Below are 12,525 nucleotides of genomic sequence, written 5' to 3'. Positions count from 1 at the left end.
CTATCACCGGCGAGGGGGGGGAAGGGGTGGAGGGGCTTCGGCTCGTCGGCTCGTGAGCTCGTGAGCTCGTCGTCGACTCGTGAGCTCGTCGACGGCAAGGCACGCGGCAAGGAAAGATGCTCATCCGTTCACAAACTTGTTTACTGTAACAATGCGCCCGAACGAGTTGTTGAGAAGCGGCTAAGCCTCGGCGCGATCGATGACAAGCTTGGTGCAGGAGACGCCGGCGTGCTGGCGCTCGAGACCGGCAGGAACTGCGTCCCATGTTGTACCGATGACGGTCACGGGATTGCTCTTGACGGGGAGCTCGGCGACCCACGCAGCAATCTTTTTCCGTGCGTCAAGCATGAACGCCTTCTTGTCGCCATCGGCGTGGATGTTGGCCATGAGCGTGTGGATGACCGAGACGTTGGCGACAGCCTCCTCGGGCACGTCCGTGATGGTGGTGACAAAGCCTGGCGCGTCAGCAGACGCATCCAGGAGCTTGGCGCTGCGCAGCGTCGTCGCCACCGAAACGGTGTCAAACGCGTAGCGCAGCGGAGCGCCAGCGGCCTCGGCCGCCGCTCTGATCTGGGCGTCGACGTCGTCATCGTGGTAGTCGACCGTCACCGCCGCGCCGAGCTCGCGCAGGTATGAGTGCTGCTTGGCCGATGCCACCGCGATGACATGAAAGCCGGCTGCTGCTGCAAGCTGGATCACAACCTGACCCACCGACGACGAGCCGCCCCAGACCAGGAACGGCGCGCCGCCGGCCGCATCGCGCTCAAACGCGTGCGACGCGCCCGCGCCAGGCTGGTCGCGGAAGATACCAAACACGGCCGTGTAGAGTGCCACGGGCAGCGTCGCGGCCTCGGTCGCGCTCAGATGCGCCGGTCGCTTGAGGAGCAGGTACGCTGGAATGTCCAGCACGTCCTGGAACGTGCCGTTGGCGATGTCGATCGACTGAAAGCCAAAGACCTCGTCGCCCACAGCCAGCTCGTCCACCCCGGCGCCAAGCGCCACCACTGTTCCGGCCACATCGCATCCGAGCACTTGGTTCTCAACCGCAACCAGAAAGTTGTACTTGACCATCTTCCAGTCGACCGGGTTGAGCGCAGCCGCCGCCACCTTGACCCGAACAAATCCGTCGGCGGGGCTTCCAGCCGGCGCTGCCACGTCCGCGATGACAATGTGCGATCCAAAGTCCTCGCCCGTGCCTGTTGCCACAACTGCCTTTTGCGTCGTCGTTGCCTCTGCCATGATAGTCTTCAAAGTGTGGTCCTTGATCAAGGAGAAAAGGCGATGTGGTTGCCAATCAAAAACCGAAACTCTGCAAAAAACCACGGCTGTAATGACCAGTCTTGCCTAGTGCTGACGACAGCACCAAAACTGGCCGAGTGCACGTGGGCAAAGTGACCGGCATGCGGTCAAACCCCCGCTCCATCGGCTCCAGCCGAAGCGCCGTTCCACACATTACAAGCCAGGACTCAGCAGCTCGTTCAGATCGCCGCGCCGCACCCTGGCAACCATGGCGGCCTGGACTCGCTCAGAGACTCCCGGAAAGGCCATAATGTCCTCGGGCATTTCGGCTCGCCACTGGGCGTGGAGGGCGAGGAGCGCCCGGGCATAGAACGCGTGGAAGACCTCCATCGCCGCATCGAGTGTCCACTGATGCGCGCCGACGGCCGCCGCCGCTGCCATTAACGCGCCGTCGAGGTCGCCACGCCGAAGCGCTGCCAGCGCAAAGGCCGTAAAGTTGATGCCGGCGGTGGCGAATGGGTAAAACGGCTCCTCGTCGCACGCCTCGGCGCAGGCGAGAACCGCAAGGTACCCGGTCCCGCTCGACTGCGCCACAAAGAGCAGCTGCTCGAGCGCGAGCAGGCCCATGCCGCGAAAGTCAGTTGCCGGATCGCGGCCCTGGAAGCCGAGCATGCCCCACTTGGGTGAGATCCGCTCTGGCCGATCCAGTCCCGGACGAAGTGCATCCCACAGCGCAAATAGCTTGTCCTCGTGCTCGGCGTCGGTCCGATCATACGGGACCTTGAGCGCCACCACAGCCTCATCGAGCGCTGCCCGGACGCCGATGTACCGCAGCCCGTCCTTGACCGCATCATATCCCCTTGCCGCAACCAGCCCATCGCCTCCGCCTGCAAACCGACTCACCACGGCCTCGGTCTCGCTGCTCAGCAGATCGTCGAGCACGCCGTGATCATCCTCCAGCAGCGACCAGCCGGCCGCATGCTGGCGGACTCTCTCAGCAGCATCCCTCCAACCTCGCTCAAGCTCGCGCACCACTTCCCGCAGCCTCGCTTCGGCCTCCTCTCCTCCCTGGTTGTCTCTCGTCGCCGCCAGCAATCGCTCCAGAGCGCTCCGCCCGGTCACCACCCGCAGCACCAGCCTCCAAGCCCAGCTCAGCCAAGACCACGCCACCCGGCTCACCACCTGCCCCAGCCATGCCAGCCAGCTGGTCGTCGACCGATTGGTAACACTCTCCATGACGCTACTTTCTTGTCCAGACAAGTGCAAGTGCGCTCGCCTAACCATGTGGCACAGAGCCCTGTTTCTGCCCGAGCCGAGGCGATGACGGCTCATCCCGAGCCATGGGCACCTCCCTCCCAGAGAGCAGGCTAAAGATCGGTGTCTCATTCATTCACAGCCCGATGTGCGATGACGTTCCCTTCGGGTTATGGACCCGAGTAGGGACGGGCGATGTAAAGGCCCACTCGTACCAGACCTTGGACGTCGTGGTCTTGCGCCAGATGTGGAGCTCGACCGGCTCGCCAGCCTTGCCGTGGATGGGCTCGAGAATGGGAAAGTAGATGGGGAACCACGAGTACATGTCGGGCGTGTGGCTCTCTGGGTTGATGGACATGACCACGTCCTTGTAGAGGACGCAGTCAAAGTAGCCGGCAAAGCCGTGGATGGTGGCATCGTGCGGGAGTGTGAAGCTCAGCGAGGTGAACCGCGTGTTGTCGGCCATGCCTCCGGCCGCAATGTCGGCGTTCGGGTGGTCAAAGGTGAAGACCGGGAGCGGCGCGTCGAGGACATGGACATTGGAAAAGTAGACCACGTACGGCGTCTGCATGTTGATCTCCACCGACGGCGAGCTCGACGTGGTCCGCTGCAGCTCGGTGTGAAGCTTGTGTGCCGAAATCGGTGCCGCGTACGAGGTGTACGATGCCGGAATCGAAATGCCGCCCGGCTTGAGCAGCCGCTGTGCCCCGTCGAGACACTCGGGTGAGAGCTCGTTGTCGCCAAACGAGCCGAGCAGCTCCGAGACAATGATGTCGGCCAGCTCGGTCGGCTGCCACGCCCGCATGTCCGACCCGATGACCTCGACGAGGCCGCCCCACTCAGCCTCGGCCCGCATCTGCAGCGTGAGCAGCGCCGACGGGTTTTTCTCCACGCAGTACACCTTGATGGCCCGTCCGGCCTCGACCGCCGCTGCCAGTGACGCCGCAACCAGCGGCCCGCGCCCGCCGCCGAGCACCATCACCACGTACGGCGCCTTGGGCTCTTGCCCGGGAACGCTAAGGTTGTCCGGGAGGTCCGCGAGCGCACGCCGCACCGCCTTGCGGTACAGCTTGTACTTGGGTGCGTCACGCTCAAACGTTTCGTACGTCGTCGACTCGAGGTTGTCCTGCAGCGGCTGCAGCGGCGCCTGCAGCTCGTCCTCGTACCCGCCCACTGGCGACGGCTCCATCGTCGACGCCAGGTGCTCCACGTACTCGGCGTACGCCGCCGCCTCGCTCGCCGGCGTCCCGTCGGTCGTCTGCACAATGATCTGGGCCCCGATCTCGATCATCGACTTGACAAACGCCTGATGGGCGCGGAGGAGGACCGGGTACCCGGCCTTGTTCTTGACAAACAGCGAGGTCGGCACGAGGACGCCGCGAACAGGCTCGCCGCGCCACCGCGCGAGCATACCCGCGTCCGGCAGCTCCGGTGTGAGCTCGAGGAGCACCCCCACAAACGATGACACCGGCGCCGCCAGCGTGAGAAACGTCGCAAACTTGCGAAGGTCCTCGTTCGAGTCGACAGAGAGCCGCACCCACAGATTGCGGAACTGGAGCTGGATGGTGTGGAACGAGTCCACCGTGAGCATCGCCAGGTGCGCCAGCGCAGACGCCGAGTCCGGCAGCGAGTTCAGCAGCACCGCGGGAAGCCCGAGGTAGATCGCCCACTCGAGCTCTCGCTTCAGCTCGGCCGCAGAGTGCTTGACGTCCTCTCCGCCGACTTGCGCGCCCGAGTACGCCAGATCCAGCCAGTCGCCGATGATGCCCACAAAGCAGTTGGCGTTCTGCAGATCACGGAGCACCAGGTCGCTATGAGTGAGGCCCTCCGGAACCGCCGCAGACACCACTCCGCCCGACGAGCTCCGGGACGAGCTCGCCCCGCTCCCCTTCCCGCCAGCCCGCGGATACCGCACAAGTTGCGTCACCATAAACGAGTACCCAGCCTCAATCGCATCATCCAGCGCAACCTGTGCATCCTCCACCTTGCCATTCCCGCCACACATCAGCCCTACATCCTCACCATAAGTCACATCGTGCCACGCTAACCGCCCGCCACCACCACCAACACCCGTTGCTCCCGTCGCGGATCCAACGCTCTCATCCGTCGACTCTAGCCAAGCTGGCTCAGCCCCAGGCATGGCTACGTTCCACGCAACAGTTCTGACAACCACATCAATCATATGGCATGCCATTGATGAGGCGGGGAATACATGGCAGGCCCTGCGTACCGAGAGTCACACTCCGTCCTGCGTCCTGACTATCGCTCATGGTCTCCTTGATTGGTCGGCAGACAAGTCGTGGGCCGGCCACTTGCCACACTGTCACTGCCACCGCGTCGGCTCCGTCCAGACTCGGACTCCGAGTCCCGACTCTCATCGGAGATGACGAGACACTGGAACGATGATGTCATGCATGCCTTGGGCACCCACCCCCTTCCCCGCCATCTACACAATCTCCACAGGCCATGACATAGGCCCATCCTGATAAGGAGGTATCGATCGATATCGATCCGGGATCTACATACATACATAGATATCCAATTACAGGCTCCAGCCGTCACAACCACTGCAGCCACGTCGCACTTGATTTGCCTTCCCTTCCCCCACCCCCTCCCCTTTCTCCCGTTCACCCCCCGCGCCCCCCCGCCACGTCAAAGTCAGTCACCACAACTTGACAAACACAGGTCACACCACCACCACCACCCACCCACCCACCCACCCACCCACCACCCCTCCCCACCTATCCTCCCAAAATCACCATGGCCACCACACTGAGGGGGGACTTGTGCCGGAAGACGCGTCGGCATCTCCAGGGAGCAAGCAAGCGGACGAGCTGGTGGTCCTCGAGTCGGTCTTTGGTGACGAACTGGAGAGAGTCTCCGATACCTCACCTGCTCACTTTGCCATTACCATTCTGCCTCCGGATGCGCCTCCTGGTTCTGATCCAGAGAACACTCCCGGTGTTCATACTGCGCTCAAGCTCATTGTTCGATACTCGCGCTCTTATCCCTGGCAACGTCCTCATGTCGATCTCGTTCCGCTCAAAGGCGCTGACGAGGCAGACTGCGAGAAGATCATGAACGACCTTCTCGTTCCGCTCATCGACGAGGCTCTGGCGACTGGCGACGTTGTCATCTTTGATCTCGCCTCTGAGCTCCGCAACTACGTCTCCGAGCACAATACCGAGGCCCGCTCGCTCCGCGAGGAAATGCTCGAGCGGACAAAGACTGTCGCTTCGCCGTCACGCCCGCCGTTTGCCTCGTCGGCTCCAGACGACGGTCCGTCGCCTCTAGCCTCGCCTGTTCCGGTTGTAGCCTCGCCCATGCTTCGCTCGCCAGCCTCGCCCGCGCTCCGCGCCGCCCATCACGAGCCGGTCGCAGCTACCGACCCGTCTGGCCTCAACTGGACAGCGGTCGGAACCTCGGCACGCCCCCCCGCCCGCGTGCCGCCCGCAAGATCAATCTTCGCGTCCTGGTTCCCTCCCAGGGCGGGCCCGATGCCGGCGGAGCTCCGTCGTCGGCCTCGCCACATGGTTCGGCCGGCTCGTCGCCCATCTCGTCAACCGAGAACACTCCGCACGCCTCGCCGCGCAAGCGCGCCCCGGTCTACTCGCGCTCCGAAAGCGTCCACGTCCCGCACATTCCGGACTTTTTTGCCGCCCTTAGCCACGGTGCCTCCAACGCCGGCGTGCCTGTCGTCCTCATCGACATGCAGCTCTCGCCGGTCGTCGACCTCATGCTCGCCTCCTCGCTCACCCTCCGCGTCAAGGAACTGTCTGCCATGCCGTCGCTCATCACCCACCCGGCGCTTGTGCCTTGGCGTGACGCTTTCCTTGACACGAGCGCACACACTGCCACGCTGGCCATGGCCGACTTTGAGGTCTCGGTCGCCCTCTCGGCGTTTACCGGACACGCGTTTTCTGAGCTCGTTGTCCGCCCGCTTGTCGCCCAAATCCTCGACGCCCTTGCCGCTCTCTCGGCCGCCGGTTTCTCGCATGGCCTCCTCTCCGCCGCCACTGTCGTTAATACCAACGGTCGCATCAAGCTCTGGGGCTACGGCCTCCAGCCCATGCTCGACATGCTCACCTCGTCTGACGACGCCGCAAGCCTCGACCGCTCGTCGCGGTCGTCGTCGCGGGCCGGGCCGGGCTCATCAGCCCTCTCCCGCCGCATCGACGCCGCCGCCGCCGCACTCGCCCGCGACGTCTGGGCGCTCGGCATTCTTGTTTCCGAGCTCCTCTCCGGTGTGCCAGCCCCGCCGCAGTCTGCCGCCCGCAAGCAGGTTCCGCCCTCGCCGCCGGGCGCCTCGCCGCTCGCGGTCTCATTTCTCGAGGCCTGCTTCTCGGTCGGCACCCTTGCACCCGCCCGCCGAAAGTCGGCAACTCGCCTCGTCTCCGCCACCTCGATCGAGTCGCTACTCGCTCATCCGTGGCTGGCAGACCTCGAGTCGCCGGCCGCCACCCCGCCTGGCGGCCACCTCCGCGTCTCGTCCAACGCCTCGTCACTTGGCTTTGACTCGGGCACCGGCCTCTCGCCCACCATGCGCGCCTTCTTCCCCTCCCAGTCGCCAGGAGACTCATCGCTCCTCTCCAACACGACGCCGCACCCGATCGGCTCGCCCGGAGGCACCTTGCCGCTGACGGCGGGTGCGAGCGGCTACTCGCGCTATGCCGCCGACTTTGAGGAAATCGGCATGCTCGGCAAGGGCGGCTTTGGCTCGGTCTGGAAAGTCCGCAACCGGCTCGACGGCCGCCTTTACGCCGTCAAAAAGGTTGTTCTCGACGGCTTTGACTCGGTTACAGACTCCAAGATCCGCCGCGAGGTCATCACCCTCTCAAAGCTCAACCACCAGTACGTCGTCCGCTACTTTCAGGCCTGGATCGAGTACGTCGACGAGGCCGACATCGAGCCCGGGTACTCGGACTACGCCGACCCGTCGTACTCGGACGACGACACCTCCGACTCGCCGGCAGACCCGGCTGACGCCCTTGACTCGGCTCGCGGCCTGCTCGCCTTTCCCGGCGCAGAGCCTGATGCTTCAAAGCCGTTTGACTTTGCCTTTTCGCCGCTCGCCAACCCCATCACGCCCTCGGCCTCGATGGACAACATCGCCCGCTTCTCCTTTGACACCACCCTCTCGGCCGCCGCCGGCTCGCTCGCCTCGGGCTCCGAGTACTCGGACGATTACTCGGACGATGACGCTGACCAAGACGCTGTTGTCTTTGGAGGAGGCGTCCACGGTCACATCTCGGCCGACGACGAGTACGAGTACTACTCGGACGACGACGGTGAGCCTGCGGCCAACCTGCCGAGCGACCTCATTCAGTTTGGAGGAGGTGCCCGCGATGACGACGACAACAACGATGACGACAATCTCAACGAGACCGTCCTGGAGACCAACCGTGCCGGCCTCGCCTTTGGCGTCCCCGCCGCTCGCCAGCGACAGTGCCTCTTTATCCAGATGGAGTACTGCTCGCACCGCACGCTGAGGACCCTCATCGACGAGGCCATCCTCACTACCGACGAAAAGTGGAAGCTCCTCCGCCAGATCACCGAGGGTCTTGCCTACCTCCACGAGATGGGCATCATCCACCGTGACCTCAAGCCCGACAACGTGTTCCTCGACATGAACTCGGTGGTCAAGCTCGGCGACTTTGGTCTCGCCACCGACAACGTGCCCACGCCCGCCCCAGCCGCCCCGCCGCTTGCCAGCACCTCGGGCACTACACTCGCCCCAGTCCACGAGGCTGACGAGCTCGGCGAACTCGGCACACTCTTGCCCGACCCGGACATGATGATCCACGAACTCGAGCTGAGCGGCGCCGACGACAACATGACCCGCGGCATCGGTACGCCCATCTACCGCGCACCAGAAGTTACGTCGGCAACGTCGGCCACCTACACCGAAGCCGTGGACATGTACGCACTCGGCATCATCCTCCTCGAGCTCTTCCTGCCCTTCACCTCGGGCACAGATCGGGTCATCACCATCTCACGCCTCCGCGAGGCCCACCAGCTCCCGCAAGCCTTTGCCGACGAGTGGCCCTCGGTTGCCGCACTCGTCCTCGCCCTCACCCAGGCCGACGCCGCCGCCCGCCCCACCGCCGCCCAGGTCCTCCGCTCCGAGCACATGCCCATTCGTGAAGAAGACATGCTTGTCTCACAAGTCATCGACGTCATCGCCGCCAAGGAGCAGTCCAAGTACCGCCGTGCCCTTCTCGAGTCACTCTTTGTCTTTGCCGCCCATGACCGCGTCACCAACCCGCCTTCGGTCTCGTCGTCCAAGTCGGGCCTCCATCACGCCGCCAAGCGCCGCTTCCACTCGACGCTTCTCACCCGCATTGTCGACGTCCTCGCTTCGCTCGGCTCGTCGCACGGCATGGTCCGCGTCGAAGTCCCGGTCCTCTACGCCCAGCTCGGCTTTGAGCTGCTCGCGTCGGACCTCGACCACGCCGCCAAGCACCGGTTCATCGACTCGACTGGCCAGATCCTCCATCTCCCGGCCTCACTCACCACACCCTTTGCCCGCTTTATTGCCCGCCACCGTGTCACCGACTTTCGCCGCCACGGCGTCGGGCAAATGTACTCGGCGCCGCCTACCAAGTCGGCCGCGCCCGACGCGCCGGCCGCAAGCGGCTCCGCGGCAAGCTCGCAGGCTGTCGACGACAAACCGCCACCGCCGCGCCACGTCTCGGCCACCACCGCCGCCGGCTTTGAGCTCGGCTACACCTTTGACATTGTTGTTCCAGTCCCAGAGCGGAGCGCGGCCGAAGAGGAAGCCGACCCGTGGCAGCCCGCAGCATACCCTCTCGGCCCTCAGTTTGTCGGCGGCATGCCCGGCACCACGCCGCACCTCTCGGCCTCGTTCAAGTCGATGCGCGCCATGCCGGCCGACCGCCCGCCGATTGTCGGCGCGCTTGTTGAGCTTCTCGGTGTTTTCGACGAGATGGTCTCCGCCTTTTCGCCACACCTCGAAGGCTACGCGCTGTATGTCAACCACGTGGCGCTCTTTGAGTCGATTGCCTCGCTCGCTGGTGTGCCGGCGTCGATGCTCTCGCCGCTCGCGACTGCATTTAGCGAGCACGGCGCCGGCGGCTGGCCGCTGCTTCGCACGCTCTTGCCGGACGTGATGCCCAAGCTGACGCCTGCTGCACTTAGCCAGCTCGACTCGATGCTGGGCCAGGGTCTCCGCGGCCCGCTCGCGCTCATGCTCTCGCAGCTGCACCCGCTCGTGGAGCTGGTGCCCGCGCTCGCGCCGGTCTTTGCCTGCCTCCGCATGGTCCACGATCACGCGTCGTACATGGGCTGGGAGCTGCCGATCCTTCTGGACCTCACTTGTTTGGCGGGCTACCAGGCCCACTCGGGCATCATGTACGCGCTCGCCAAGTCGGTGCCTGGCGCGACCAAGCACGAGCCGCCGCGCTGGGCCGTCCTTGCCCGTGGCGGCGAGTACACTCGCCTCGTCAACTTGGTGGCGTACTCGGAGGAGCTTGCGCCAGTCTCGGCCGTCGCCCTCGGCTCGGTCGTGTACGTCCAAAAGCTGGCGAGTGTCGTGTACGAGCAGCTCCACGAGTCGATGGCCGACGTCGGTGCGCTGGTTACCATGCGGCAGCGGCGGGTGGTGTCGGACCAGGCCGGCGGTGCCTCGCGGCGCATTGTGTCGTCGACCTCGGTCAACGCCGACCTCGGAACCATGGCCTCGATGGATCAGAGCATGCGCCGGCGACGGAAGAAGCGCCGCAACAAGCTCGCCCGCTCAACCTCGATGGTGGTGGCCGACGCCGCCGGAACCGGCTCCGGCCTAGCCGCCGCTGATGTTTCTGGCCCGCGTGCCGAGGTGCTGCGCGCAAGAGCCGCAGTGCTTGGCAAGGACGTGCTCGCGGTCACCGCCGATGCCATGGTCGTGACCCTTGCGCCGCCAGAGGGCAACAAGCGCTCGTCGCGGCTTCGCGCCCACCTCACCCGCCTCCGGCTATGGGTTGCCGACCAGCTGCGGCACAACGGAGTGGCGGCCACGCTTGCATACGACGAGGCGGTCTCGATTGCGCACGCCGCCGAAGAGGCCAAGGCCAACCTGGTGCCGTACTTGCTCCTTGTCGACAAGCCGCCCGAGTCCAAGGCCGGCCTCCGCGATCGCAGCGTCTCGCTCCGACTGGTTGACGTGGCCATTCTCAAGGAGGCGCCGATTGCGCCCGATCCTGTCGTCGCCGCCACCATCATCCGGCGGGTGCGGACCGACGCCATGGCGCAGTGCGCGGCTGCCGGCGTGCTCAACCCTAGCCTTGCTGCTCTCGAGGCGATGCACGCTGCGCCGCCGCCGGCACATGCCGCGCCACCGCCGTCGCGCGAGCCGGTGCCGTCGCCCAAGTCCGCTCGACCGGCCAGCGTTGATGTCGACGCCGTTGCTGCCCACGCGGTGACCAAGAGCGCCGGCCCGGGCGGGTCCAGTGAGGCCGAGATGATCGGCCGGGCGCGCGGCGTGCTGGCCAAGCGGCTGGCTCTGCTCGGCGCGACGATCGAGCCCGAGGCCATGGTCCTGGTGGCGATGCCCAAGATTCCGGGCTCGGTCCTCTACGACGCAGCGACAAACACAAGCCGAGCCAACGTGGCGACGGCCCGGGTTGAGCTTCGCCGGCGGCACGGCAAGTACCGTGTCCTCCTCGACAAGATGTACTCCTTGCTCGATGACCTCTCGCCGCACGTCGCCATCGTCTGGCTCTACTCGGACCGGGACCACGGCGTGGTCATGCTCGACTTTGGCCATTGATGGGATGGGCGTGGTGTGGTGTTCAATTGAGGCGCGCAGTTGAGTGTCACAGCCAAGGGTACATGTGGTCGCCAAGGCAGAAGCACATGGCAATGCCCATGGCGACGATAAAGAAAATGATGCCGCAGACAAGGGCGGCAACATATGAGCCTTGCTTGGACGGGTCGCGAAGGTAGACGCGGTTCGAGTAGCGGGTGACCCAGCAGTCGATCTCCGAGCCGACAGTAATGCCGTTGAGGAACGGCTCAACCTTCTCCTTCTTGCCCTTGGCGAAGAGCTTTGATTTGAGCGACTCGAGCGAGCCGCGGACGTCCCAGTCGGCAATGGCCGAGTAGAGCTTGCCTTCGATGGCGTAGTCGACGGCGACCCAGGCGCGGTAGAGCGAGCCGTCACCGAGGAGCGAGGCCTTGCACATCGAGGTCTTTGAGCACCAGTTGATGGTCGCCTGGGGGCCACGGTGGCCGTCCTTGGCATTCCAGCACATGAAACACTCGATACGGCGGCCCTTGTCATTGACCCGGCACGTGGCCTTGTCGGCAATGCGTGGAAAGACGACTCCAAAGTAGCAGCCGAGAAAGATGGCAAAAGCAATAGCAATCCAGATGAGCATCTGCGAGCGGCCAAAGACGACGCAGCACTGGGTTAGGTCTTGGTACGCGTCGGATGCCGGGCGGTCGGAAATCTCGCAGAGCTTGATGGTGAGGAGCAGCAGGCCGCCAAGAATCATGACCGACGAGACGACCCAGGACGCCATGGCGTAGCGGATCCAACAGTTGCGGACGAGCTCGGGCCAGACAAGAACCCGGATGTCCGACGCCTGTGTGGTCCCAGCCTTGATGGCGCCCTTTTTGGTCCAACACGTCAACCGATCGCCGACTTGCATGTGCTTCTGGAACTTTTCGCCAAGATTGTCCGAGACGGACCTGCACGACCATGCGCCCATGGGCCGGTCTTCGAGATCCCAACCTGCAGTAACGTTGTAGTACGTGATGCCATCGACGGTGAGGGTGACTTTGAACTGAAGAGTGTAGTCATCAATAATTGGTTCAGAAACCACACAATCGTCATGCCCTTCATGATCTAGATTCCACTGTGGCCAGAACCAGGCCAGCGGGAAGAAGAGCAGCGAGAAGACGACGAGGACGGCCACCACGTAGCAGCAGCCAAAGGCCGCTTTCGAGAACACAGCCATGTGTGAAGAGCGACAGGGGAGCGGGGAAGGGGGGGGGGGGGGGGAGTGAGGTGAGGAGTGGAAAGTTTTGCCC

General features: G+C 64.6%; 5 protein-coding genes across 5 annotated transcripts; 1 reads left to right on the top strand and 4 right to left on the bottom strand.

Moving 5' to 3' along the window:
* Positions 1-180: 180 nt before the first annotated feature.
* On the bottom strand, positions 181-1,239 carry AMSG_00306 (patentmatch against protein AC Tremblnew; the record flags this gene model as incomplete). The annotated part of the gene is made up of 1 exon (XM_013907708.1): positions 181-1,239. One exon carries the CDS (start codon positions 1,237-1,239, stop codon positions 181-183), a length of 1,059 nt encoding a protein of 352 aa, XP_013763162.1.
* Positions 1,240-1,452: 213 nt separating this feature from the next.
* Positions 1,453-2,434, bottom strand: AMSG_00305 (ELMO domain-containing protein 2; the record flags this gene model as incomplete). Its single annotated transcript, XM_013907707.1, has 2 exons — positions 1,453-2,228; positions 2,422-2,434. 2 exons carry the CDS (start codon positions 2,432-2,434, stop codon positions 1,453-1,455), a joined length of 789 nt encoding a protein of 262 aa, XP_013763161.1.
* Positions 2,435-2,613: 179 nt separating this feature from the next.
* Positions 2,614-4,843, bottom strand: AMSG_00304 (protein arginine N-methyltransferase 5). Its single transcript, XM_013907706.1, has 2 exons — positions 4,724-4,843; positions 2,614-4,503 (listed from the first exon to the last, which is right to left on the bottom strand). Exons 1-2 carry the CDS (start codon positions 4,761-4,763, stop codon positions 2,630-2,632), a joined length of 1,914 nt encoding a protein of 637 aa, XP_013763160.1. The 5' UTR covers positions 4,764-4,843; the 3' UTR covers positions 2,614-2,629.
* Positions 4,844-5,570: 727 nt separating this feature from the next.
* AMSG_00303 (serine/threonine protein kinase) lies at positions 5,571-11,392 on the top strand (the record flags this gene model as incomplete). Its single annotated transcript, XM_013907705.1, has 2 exons — positions 5,571-5,906; positions 5,981-11,392. 2 exons carry the CDS (start codon positions 5,571-5,573, stop codon positions 11,258-11,260), a joined length of 5,616 nt encoding a protein of 1,871 aa, XP_013763159.1. The 3' UTR covers positions 11,261-11,392.
* Positions 11,266-12,473, bottom strand: AMSG_00302 (uncharacterized protein). Its single transcript, XM_013907704.1, has one exon. It carries the CDS (start codon positions 12,450-12,452, stop codon positions 11,307-11,309), a length of 1,146 nt encoding a protein of 381 aa, XP_013763158.1. The 5' UTR covers positions 12,453-12,473; the 3' UTR covers positions 11,266-11,306.
* Between the last annotated feature and the right edge of the window lie 52 nt (positions 12,474-12,525).

Source organism: Thecamonas trahens, assembly GCF_000142905.1.
Source record: "Thecamonas trahens ATCC 50062 unplaced genomic scaffold supercont1.1, whole genome shotgun sequence".
Taxonomy (NCBI): Eukaryota; order Apusomonadida; family Apusomonadidae; genus Thecamonas; species Thecamonas trahens.
This window is presented reverse-complemented; position numbering and strand designations above follow the sequence as displayed.